Source organism: Vicia villosa, linkage group LG6, assembly GCF_029867415.1.
Source record: "Vicia villosa cultivar HV-30 ecotype Madison, WI linkage group LG6, Vvil1.0, whole genome shotgun sequence".
Classification (NCBI taxonomy): domain Eukaryota; kingdom Viridiplantae; phylum Streptophyta; class Magnoliopsida; order Fabales; family Fabaceae; genus Vicia; species Vicia villosa.
The window spans coordinates 127,324,461-127,336,733 of NC_081185.1; the positions used below are offsets into that span (position 1 = coordinate 127,324,461).

The 12,273-nt window shown below is 33.8% G+C and overlaps 2 protein-coding genes across 2 annotated transcripts; one reads left to right on the top strand and one right to left on the bottom strand.

Moving 5' to 3' along the window:
* Positions 1-2,226: 2,226 nt before the first annotated feature.
* On the top strand, positions 2,227-3,290 carry LOC131612316 (inactive protein RESTRICTED TEV MOVEMENT 2-like). Its single transcript, XM_058884116.1, has 2 exons — positions 2,227-2,513; positions 2,701-3,290. Exons 1-2 carry the CDS (start codon positions 2,408-2,410, stop codon positions 3,213-3,215), a joined length of 621 nt encoding a protein of 206 aa, XP_058740099.1. The 5' UTR covers positions 2,227-2,407; the 3' UTR covers positions 3,216-3,290.
* A 509-nt stretch (positions 3,291-3,799) lies between these two features.
* On the bottom strand, positions 3,800-4,330 carry LOC131614620 (blue copper protein 1a-like). The gene is made up of 2 exons (XM_058886183.1): positions 4,228-4,330; positions 3,800-4,128 (listed from the first exon to the last, which is right to left on the bottom strand). The coding sequence occupies exons 1-2, from the start codon at positions 4,328-4,330 to the stop codon at positions 3,800-3,802; spliced, it is 432 nt and encodes a 143-aa protein (XP_058742166.1).
* Between the last annotated feature and the right edge of the window lie 7,943 nt (positions 4,331-12,273).

A 12,273-nucleotide genomic window follows, 5' to 3' on the forward strand; every position in this document is an offset into this window, starting at 1 on the left:
GCAACCTTGGCTTTATCCACTTGAGGATCCTTCTTGTTGGCGTTGCACTCTCTTGCAAAATGACCGAACTTTTGACAAATAAAGCTTTATATCTTACTTTTGTCAATCCTTTTCTTTTCACCTCTAAAGTTGCCTTTACCACCACTTTTGTTGCAAGTGCTCTCACCCTTTTGACAAACCGAATTCTTGGAACTTTGGGACTCTCTTCCACCAAAATTCTGAAAATTCCATTTACTCTTCATAGGTCATTTTCCTCTGAACTTTTCATCTTTTTCATTGAAAGGAACTTGCAAAGCGATCTCCTTCGTTGCCTTGTCATTATTTCTCTCCTCCATCCTTTGCTCACGAGCCTCAAGAGAGCTTTGTAGCTCCTCTTTGCTCATTGTCGCTTGATCATTCAATTCGTCAATCGCTACAACTATGTTTTCGAATCTCGTCGTCAAAGAACGCAAAATTTTAGCTATAAAATACTGCTCCGTAACAGTTTCTCCACAATCTTTTACTTGGTTCACCAACCGAGCAATTCTCATCGTGTAATCGTTGATTGTCTCCTTTTCCTCCATTTGAATTAATTCAAGTTGACGTTTGTGAGTTTGTAACCTCACATCCTTCGCCTTCTCATCCACTGCATATGTTTTTTCTAAGATTACCCACGCTTGTTTTGACGATTCACAATCACCAATTTTCTCAAAATTGTCACCATCTACACATTGATGTATCAAAAACAACGCCTTGAAATCTTTCTTTTTTTCTCTTCCTTATGCGTTTCTCGGTATGCATCAGTTACACCTTCGACAAGAGGCTCACCTCGTTCTTGATTACTTCAAGAACATCTTGGTAGCCAAATAACACTTTCATTTGTTTGCACCATTTGTCATACTTCTCCGCATCAAGGATGGGTAGGTTTGTAGGGATTCTTTCATTGGAGACAGAATTTATGTTACACATTAGGTGTTTGGAGGATCGAACTAGGCTCTTGATGCCAAATGTTAAAACTTGAAATCACTTGGTTGGTGAACATGGAGGGTTTGATTGTGAAGAGAGAGATAGAGAGATAAAGAGAATAGGAGAGAATGTAGTTGAGGGTGAAAAATATGCATTCATTGCATTAACATTGATAATAACACCTCAAAGGTATTTAAACAATTACAAGTAGATTTAGACACAAACAACAAGTCAGATAACTAAAAAAACTAAAATTGCATACCTCTAACCGGTTAAACAAAATTTGTAACTGGGTACAACTGCTAAAAATCAAAAACTGCAAATGTGTAATCGGTTACACCGACAACAAAATTACTTTTTCTTTATTTTATTTGACTTTTCTTCATACCTGTAACAGGTTACACTTCCGTGATAACCGGTTACAACTCTCTTTAAATTATGAAATTTCTCTTAACAAATATATTAGTGCAGAAAATGAGTGTAAGAATAACATTATCAAAAATGCTAGATGACAATCACACCATATATATATATATGAGAAATGTTATATTTACACTCATAGTAACACTTACACCGTATAATGATACCGTTTTGTTTTTTTTTAATATTTAATATTTATTTTTTATTTGGTCTGACATACAAACAGTCCCATAGCATGTAGGTATTTTATACGGTATACATCTAGGGTGTTAGATTTTAGTGTACACATAGCAATCCTCTATATATATATATATATATATATATATATATATATATATATATATATATATATATATATATATATATATATATATATATATATATATATATATATATATATATATATATATATATATATATATATATATATATATATATATATATATATATATATATACTTTAGATATATATATATATATATATATACTTTTTGGATGCACTTTTATTTTTAAAATAATTACGGTGTAAATACAGTGTAGCTATTATTTGGTGTCAATATATCAAAGCTCTAACATTATTCTTTCACTGTAATTTTCACCAACTTCTATGTCTAACATTATTCTTTCACTGTAATTTTCACCAACGTCTATGTCTATCTATCAAGTACATAAATCTACAGTATCCAATATATTTTTGTAGTTCCATTTTCATTTATAATTTTAGAGCTTGCTTCTTAACATAGCTTTTCCATGCCCATTTATCACGATTAGAACAAAAAGGAATAACCATATTCCTAAGTTTTAAGCAAAATACATCTACACACACAAAGAAATAGTATTATTCAAACACAAACTATACAAACTACCACCCTCGAGCTGCCAAGACTTGGAAAGGTTAACAAGGAATAAATTCTAACTCATGATCACCAACTCTTAAAGGCAAGTTTGAAAGCAATTGCACCCTTCATTAGTAGGTTTAATTCCTTCAACCTAATAAAATTATTGATCATCACATACACCAAATTGAAAACTTTGAAAATAAAATGGATAGCAAGCATGCATATAAACAACGGTCTTATGAGGATTTTGATCCTATTTTTAAATGGCGTAGAGAACTAGACCGTGACACCGTTGAACTTCATCTTCCAGGTAAGTATCGGTGTCGTGTTTCTGGTGTCGTGGTTCATAGGTTTAAATATTATATGGAGTTTTCTTCTATTGATGTTGATGTATTTATCATTTGTGCATACTTGTTATTATTGTAGATTAAATATGTTTTTCATTCATATATATTTATTAAACAATTTTGTACATATGAGGAATTATTTATTTTCAGGTTTTAAGAGAGAACAAATGAGGATTCAGGTGAACCATCATGGTTTTTTGGTGATAAGTGGAGAACGTCCACATGATGGAACAACATGGAAACGTTTTAAGAAAGAGTTTGAGATTCCAAAATATTGCAATGAAGATGCTATCCGTGGCAATTTCATGCAGAATATTCTTTCTGTGGTAATGCCAAAGAGAGTTGATCTAATACCTCAAGAGGAGCAAGTCCAAGAAATGCCGGAACTTGAAGACGACGATGAATATCAAGAGAAAGCTTCGTATAAGAGCTTAAAATTTGGAGGAAGAAGTGGAGAAGAAGAGAGTGAAAAGAGAGATAAAGAGAGACTATATGAATATGCTGACACAAGAGAAAACCAATTTGGAGAAAATGATGTAGAAACTACTAGAGATGTTGCTTTTAAATTCATGGTTGTGATTATTGTTGTCATGGTTATTGTAAATTATCTAGTTGATATGAGCAAAAGCCTCATGGGTGAAGCTCATTCCTATTTTCAAAATTAGATGAGGTTATAATTTGAGTTGGCTATGTGTAAAGTTTAATGTTGTCAAAAATGGATAAAACTATTATATTATTATAATATTGTGTTAATCATAAAATCGTAATTGCAGCTGCAATATTTCTGATGAGCTAGCCTCTGCAACACATTGAATCACATTTGTAGTGTAATTTAAAATCACTTGAGTGACATGCATTCAGAAATGTATCAGACAATTTTAATCATATAGTTCTTCTCATCAACAATTAAAATTTTAGAATTAATCTCAATCTTTCTTTGTCGCAACGAAAAATGTTAATTTTAATTGTCACTCACGCATCTCACAATCACATTCATGCTGCAACAACTGCAATGCCCATCGCAACAATCACAATACCTGCAATTACAACTGCGTCCGCAACCACAATCTAAAATCATGACATTAACCCAAACAAGTTATAAAAATGAGGCTCACATCACAATAACATCAACACAAATTATCATCATATATTACTAATCAATTCAACAAATTCAAACAAATATGGCAATATATCTTGCCAAGAGCACACAACCTCTAGCATCAATAACAATATAAAATTTCATAACACCTCATGCAAAGATGGCTGCAATAGCAACCATGGTTGCCATGACAACTCCAAACACAGAAGATAAAACATGGTGTGCATCAGAAGACGGCGGAGGAGAAGGAGAAGACGGAGCAGGTGCACCTTCTGCTAGAACGGTGATGACAAACTTCATTTGACGAGAAACACAATGATCAGCTTTTCCACAAACATACCATTTTCTGCCTTCAGTTTTCAATAGAATGATATCTTTTCCAGTAGAAAGTGCTTCATTTTCGGCAGGAAAAGTACAGTTTTGAAAGAGTGTACCATTCACTTTGAATACATTGTGGAAAGAAGGGTTATAGTTGAAAACTGAAAGGAAAAAAAAAAGATAAAATATAATTAAGTATAATCATGATATAAATAAACTTAAAACCAAATGAAAAATTGTTATTTTTTTCTGTTACATACCAAGATTGTCACCAACGCGAAAAACCGGTTCCTGAGCCCATTGAGTATAGTTGAAATCAACAGTCCAGCCTTTATCACCACCAACAATATGATCAGTGGCCATTGCAACTGAGGAAAGCAAAACCATGGAAATGGAAAGGATCAAGATTGCACGAGAAGAAGCCATATGATCAAAATTTGTGTTTGAAATCTGTCTCCTAAGTATGGAAATTAGTTGTAAAAAATGAATGTTTATAAAATTTGTCCTATAAAGTAAAAATTTTAATCAAAGAATCACTAGCTAGAAAATGGTCTCGAAATGTTATTGATTAGATGAATTGTGAAATTCAATTTGGGCTGTATATATAGATTTGTGAATATATTGGTTTTATCGACATGATGATATAATAATATAGTGTTATAAACGGCTACCGGATTCGGTCGGCTTAATTTACTAAGACGGTGTTGAATTTGCATAAGTTTTTTATATTTTAATGTGTAACTTATATTCAGACAAATGGACTAAATGAAGCAATCACGAAAGAGAGTAACAATATTTAACAGGAAATCTAAGTAATGTAATAAGCCTATCCGACTATTGTTTTAAAGACAATCACATTTTTGCGGTTATGTATAAATGAGTTAGAAATTAAATGATATTTTTAAAGATGTGATGATAAGAAGGAATTTGTTCATCACCACTTGTAAAAAATTATTTTGAAAATGTTCTTTTTATGTATAAGATTAAGATGAAGGGTTTTCTTTGTGTTTATTATTAAATTGTTCCAACCTAGATACAAGACTAAAAAATTACTATGGTCTAGCTTAAATACGAAAATTATTAGGGGTTACAACTTTTTAGGAAGATAATGAAATTTCCGATCAAGATCAAGAGTAAAAAGAATTTAGATAATAATTGATGTGACGTCAGACTGGTCTAAATTGGCCATAAACTCAAAAGAATGAGGTTCAATCATTAGTCCAAATCACCACACTAAGGCACCAAAGGTACATTTACCCTACTCTAGAACGCCTCACTAGATCTACACCATAGATTGCTGCGTACAATTAAATGTTAGAGCACAATTAGATGCTCTAATACTAACTAAATATGAGAAAAACAAAAGAAATAGGCCGGGTTGAATTTTGTTGAATTTTTCTTTCTTTTTCAAACTATTTTATCAGATTCTGACCACAAAGAGTAGAATCTGATTTAAATTAGTTTGTTTGCAAAGGATTAAACAATATTAAAGTAGAGAGTCAGAGAAAGAAAGATACAAGCAATTATCCTGGTTCCTCCCACAAATCAGGAGTAGTCCGGTCCCTTTGTACTACAAGAGATTTTCACTATAATCACAACTTATTACAATTTGTTCAAACACACAAGCAAGAGACTTCAAATGCTCAAGCACAAAAGGAAGAGACTTCTACAATCTAACTTAAGGAAAGACTGTTTGAGTATTACACTTGATATTTAATCAAATGTATAAACAGGATACAACATAAAAATACTCTAAGACTTGGAAATTTCTAGAATATACAAGTGTTGAGAATTCATAAGCTAAGCTTGTGCAATTATTTTGACAGAGTAACAAATTTTTAGCTGTCAAGGCACAGTATTGTTGCTTTCTTCATATCTTCAACTCCTTAAATAGAGGAACATAAAAGAGTCACTGAAGAAGAATTCATGCACAATGAGTCTTTTAGATAAGCATTATCAGAGATGTTGAAAAAGCTTCCTGATATGGATAATGTTTGGCATAAGTCATTTGAAATTCCTTAACTTCAAAAGGAATTATCCGTTCCATCTCTGCTGTCTCTAAACTTGGATCTTCACATGATCAGAAGAAGATAAATTGCCCTTTGAGTCTGATAGTGACCTATCAGAGTTTCTTGGTCCTAGCGCTTTGATTGACTTCAGAGTCTGAGTCTTTAGAGTTTGGATTTTTAGTGGTTAACTTCCTTTAGATTCTGATCTTCAGATCTCAACTCCTTAAATAGAGGAACATAAAAGAGTCATTGAAGAAGAATTCATACACAATGAGTCTTTTAGAGAAGCATTATCAGAGACGTTGGAAAGCTTCATGATTTGGTTAATATTTGGTAAAAGTCATTTGAAATTCCTTAGCTTCAAAAGGAATTATTCATTCCCACTACGACAAATAACGCTTTTTATGACGAAACTTACACCTCGAACAGTGAAAACCAAGGGTATAGGTCTTGGGAGCCCCATGTTTAATTTTTTTTAATAAAAACTTTAGCTCTCAGATATATAGTAAAACCGAGGTAAGTTAGCTATAAGGGATCCCGCTTCGACACCAAGTTGTTGCATTTTATGTTTTTTTCAATTGTTTAATAGGTATTTTTCACTTGGCGTCTATACAATGAAGTTTTTATTTTTTATTTGTTCCAGCTGAGTTAAAATATTTTGCATTAACATTTTCAAAATACTAATTTCAAAATATTACTTTAATACTTTATTTGATATACTTTAACCCCTCGATTTTATGTAATAACAGACGTGGCATATTTTTTTAATGAATTTCCACAATATGGCGCTATGAATTTTTTTTTATATTTCATATTTTTAATAATCAGTTTTTGTGTAAAACCAACGTGACATTTATTTTGCATGAAATACTTCAGAGTACTTCATTTATTGATAAAGCTACTTGGGAGAAATTTTTAGAGTCTTGCAACACTCCCAAGGTCTTGGAAAAGAGTCAAAAAGGAAGGAAAATCAAGGTAGAAATATCTATCCACATAGGTTCTCTGTTGAATGCAGTATAGGGCAAGCAACAAAAAAAGATTTGGAAATATTGATCCGGGAATTATCGTCCTCAGAGATGGAGAGATGTCATTCAATAGTTTCTACGGTTTCGAGCTTGGGATTGAATGAGCAAAAAGTAAACAAAGATATAGACAGGAAAAGAATAAACACATTCTTAGAAGAGAAATAACTTATCAGGAATGTAAATATATTCACTCTTCACAAACTTACACTTACCAATCTGTTATACTCAACCTACGATACTCATCTATGTCATCATGTATCTCTCACATAAGCGTCCATCTCTAGAGCACAAACGAGATCATCTCACAACTAAGGTTATCTCTAACGCGAAGTCGCGAGAACACCCGTGTTCTCGCGTCGGCGATCTCTCGCGCGCCGCTCAAACACGAAAGCATTAAGAACAGATACAAACAGTGAATGCTAGCTCTAAATCTATCTCTAGAGTTCAGAACCAACAGATTATCATCCTAGATAAGGATTCAAGAAGTTTATCTCTAAAGCACCCCAAATCCCCAGCAAAGAGCAAAAATCTAGAATAATATCAACACAGATTTGTAAAGCAAGTTAAATATAACATTATAATCGGTAAATATACATAAGATTCAAGTAAATATACAAACAAACCCAACCAAAGAGAAATACACAAAGAAGAAGAGAAATGAACCGAAGATCTCCCGGTTTGTCAGCTCCGTTCAACGCTCAATCCACCCCCGATCATCCTTATGCAACCTCCGAAGTTGTTTTCTAAGCTAATCTACCCTAAGAATGAAGTTGATAGTGTTGGGACTAAAAAATACCCAAACCATTACCTAAAAATGTGATTTTTGCCCCTTTTAACGAGCTGCTGTCTTAGCAGGTCCGCTTAGCGGACCCCCTCCGCTCAGCGGACTCAAAATTGCATCCAAACTCTGATTTGCTCCGCTGGAGCCTCGCTCAGCGGACCCCCTCCGCTCAACGGACTGACAGCAAAAGTGAAATCTTGTTTTCGCCATAAGTTGAGAACCGTAACTCCGAATTGCGCCCGGTTCCAAGCGTTGGAAAGCTTATTCAATGCTCTATCCAATAATGAATGAATGGAAACCAAAATGATGATTTTTATCATCCTTATTTTGAGCCTTATTCTTTGATGAATTGGTAGAATTTGCATTCTTGAAGCTTAGCCTTTGGTCTTTATTACTCAATGCTCCAAAAATGCATGAATACCTATAAAATGAATGGAAAACTATTAATTGGTATAAAAATGAATCAAAAACACAAGTATGCACATCTTTACACAAAAGTTAGGATTTTATTACAAAAATCATAAGAATAGAATCGATAAGTGCCACAAATATATACTCAAAATATCGACATTTCGGCACTTATCAAACTCTCCCCAACTTGAAACTTTGTTTGTCCTCAAACAATGTCAAATAAATCAAAGAATCAAAAGTAATAAACCAAAGAATTGTGAATCAACAAGTTTTGAAAACCAAAAACAAATGCATGGCTCAATACAAAAACGTATAAACAAAGTAAATACTTACCACTATCCTACAACGACAACATGTAAAGGAAATGAATCCTAGGCACAAAAAGCATACAAAACATTCTAACACAATACATGCTCACTTCATGAATCACACCTAGCAAAAATTCATCAATGGATGAAGAACACACAAAGGTGAGGGACTTTTAACACTCATCCAACAATCTTGCAAACAAAAGATTAAATTATGCATTCATCCAAAAATCACATTGAAGATACAAAAGCAAGAATCACAAGGACTTTTCAAGGTTGTAATGTGGCTTGGTTAACAAACAAGGGATAAGTCCTAAGGCTAATCGAAATTAAAACTTGCTAAACCTAAGGGAGTGATCAATCCACCAAAGATTCAAACAACACAATTCCGATCAAACTTCTTCCTTAACCACAAGTTTCTCAAACCAATCACAATACTTATTAGCACAATTGTTCGCTCCTCTTTTCTTTTTCTTTTTCAAAACTTTTTCATTTTCTTTTCTTTCTTTTTCTTTTCTTTTCTTTTCACATTTTTTTCTTTTCTTTTCAATTTCATAGCAACAACTAAATAAGTGCACAATCATTTTTCTCCCCAACTTGAATTCAACCACATCATCATGTGAATACTCCCTACTTTCTAAGGCAAGGTAAAAATTCATACCAAAAATCATGGTTGAGGGTTCAAGAAAAAAAAAGAATCAATCATCCATGCAAAAATGAGAACTAAACACTCAAAGATAAGCATTTAGCAAAAACAACATGGAAATTGACAAAAAGCTCAAAAGGGTTAACAAATGATCACACATTCACAAGGTGAATTGACTATTTGGTTATGGTGGTTGTGCTCAAAATGAAACAAAATGCCTTGATCCTTTTCATGCTTTCATAAAATCAACATAAACAAAAGATTAAGCATAATAAAATCCAGTTAAAACAAAGATTGTGGCCTCCAGCATATGTAAACAATGGAAAGCTTCCTCACATTTATGGTTTGGGAACTAAAGTGATTCAATCAATAAGCAAGTAATGCAAAAGAATGAATGGTATGGTAATTGTACAAATGAAAAGTTTCCTAAACATGTTATGCTATAGAAAGCGATAAATGAGTACCTTGAATGATACAACTTCAAAAACAATATCCTACCATACATTCGCAAGTTGAAACACTCTAGCTTTGGAAAACCACCTCAAAAATCTTCGAATCACCGAACAAAATTTGAATCCAAACAACCAACAAAAGAATTAGAAAAACAAAACTAGTATATACTACTAATTAGCCTTGGTGAGAGTGGGAAAAATGAGTGAACCAAGTGGAATAGGAACCCCACTAGTACAAAGCAGGAAAACAAAATTTTACTGTCATCGCTTAGCGGAGCTAGGCTCGCTTAGCGGATGACAGAAAAACCAGAAAAATCAGAACAGAAACAGCTATTCCAATTTTCCTCCACTTCACCTAAATACTTCTCAATCCTAAATATAAACAACATTTACAACCGTCGGGGTGCCTCCCAACAAGCGCTTGTTTTACGTCGTTAGCTCGACACCTTTATTGTTTTGGTGTTTGGAAAGTAGCTTCCTCCAATCATGCAATGGTGACGTCTCACCGCACAAGCCTAAGAAAGTGTCCTAACCAACCACTCAACAAACGTTACGGGTACAAATATATACAACAATTAAACGAACATAAAAACGAAAGTATACAACTATATACACAAACAAACACATATGTACAAGTTTGGAACAAATACAATTATTATCATACAAAAAGAGAAAATTGGTGAATGTTGGATTCACAAGTTGTAAAGTGAAGATTTTGAATAACGAACTGGTCCAATCTCAACGTGTTTCACCAACATTCACCAACAAAGTATACTTGTATGTAAACATATACAAGTAACTATATGGTGAACATAAACAAGTAAACATGTACAAGTAAATATATACACGTGAAACTATACAATATATATGATATATACAAAGCTCAAAACCACGGAAACTATTGCGATGCAATCAAACCATCCCCGGCAACGGCGCCATTTTGTTGAATGCAGTATAGGGCAAGCAACGAAAAAAGATTTGGAAATATTGATCCGGGAATTATCGTCCTCAGAGATGGAGAGATGCCATTCAATAGTTTCTACGGTTTCGAGCTTGGGATTGAATGAGCAAAAAGTAAACAAAGATATAGACAGGAAAAGAATAAACACATTCTTAGAAGAGAAATAACTTATCAGGAATGTAAATATATTCACTCTTCACAAACATACACTTACCAATCTGTTATACTCAACCTACGATACTCATCTATGTCATCACGTATCTCTCACATAAGCGTCCATCTCTGGAGCACAAACGAGATCATCTCACAACTAAGGTTATCTCTAACGCGAAGTCGCGAGAACACCCGTGTTCTCGCGTCGGCGATCTCTCGCGCCCCGCTCAAACACGAAAGCATTAAGAACAGATACAAACAGTGAATGCTAGCTCTAAATCTATCTCTAGAGTTCAGAACCAACAGATTATCATCCTAGATAAGGATTCAAGAAGTTTATCTCTAAAGCACCCCAAATCCCCAACATAGAGCAAAAATCCAGAATAATATCAACACAGATTTGTAAAGCAAGTTAAATATAATATTATAATCGGTAAATATACATAAGATTCAAGTAAATATACAAACAAACCCAACCAAAGAGAAATACACAAAGAAGAAGAGAAATGAACCGAAGATCTCCCGGTTTGTCAGCTCCGTTCGACGCTCAATCCACCCCCGATCATCCTTATGCAACCTCCGAAGTTGTTTTCTAAGCTAATCTACCCTAAGAATGAAGTTGATGGTGTTGGGACTAAAAAATACCCAAACCATTACCTAAAAATGTGATTTTTGCCCCTTTTAACGAGCTGCTGTCTTAGCAGGTCCGCTTAGCGGACCCCCTCCGCTCAGCGGACTCAAAATTGCATCCAGACTCTGATTTGCTCCGCTGGAGCTTCGCTCAGCGGACCCCCTCCGCTCAGCGGACTGACAGCAAAAGTGAAATCTTGTTTTTGCCATAAGTTGAGAACCGTAACTCCGAATTGCGCCCGGTTCGAAGCGTTGGAAAGCTTATTCAATGCTCTATCCAATAATGAATGAATGGAAACCAAAATGATGATTTTTATCATCCTTATTTTGAGCCTTATTCTTTGATGAATTGGTAGAATTTGCATTCTTGAAGCTTAGCCTTTGGTCTTTATTACTCAATGCTCCAAAAATGCATGAATACCTATAAAATGAATGGAAAACTATTAATTATAATAAAAATGAATCAAAAACACAAGTATGCACATCTTTACACAAAATTTAGGATTTTATTACAAAAATCATAAGAATAGAATCGATAAGTGCCACAAATATATACTCAAAATATCGACATTTTGGCACTTATCATTCTCCTGTGGAGGATATCAAAGACTTGGAAAAAAAATTATTGAAGAAAGAAGAAAACAAATGGAGGAAGAGCTAGGAGATTCTATAAATCTTGATCGCACTCCATCTCCACCATCACGACATGAGAAATGGAAGAGGGCACGCCAAAGAAAAGACGACGAGTACACATCAGATGCTGGACACGAAGTGGCTCAAAGGATTGTAAGTAGACACTTTTTTCAATAATATTTATTTTAGTTATATCAATCTAGTAAATTTTGGACACTCTCAATCATCTAGAGAGAAAATTAGTAAGAGAAAGGTTGAAGAGATTGTTGTTGTTGAGTTGGGGAAAGAAAATGAGAA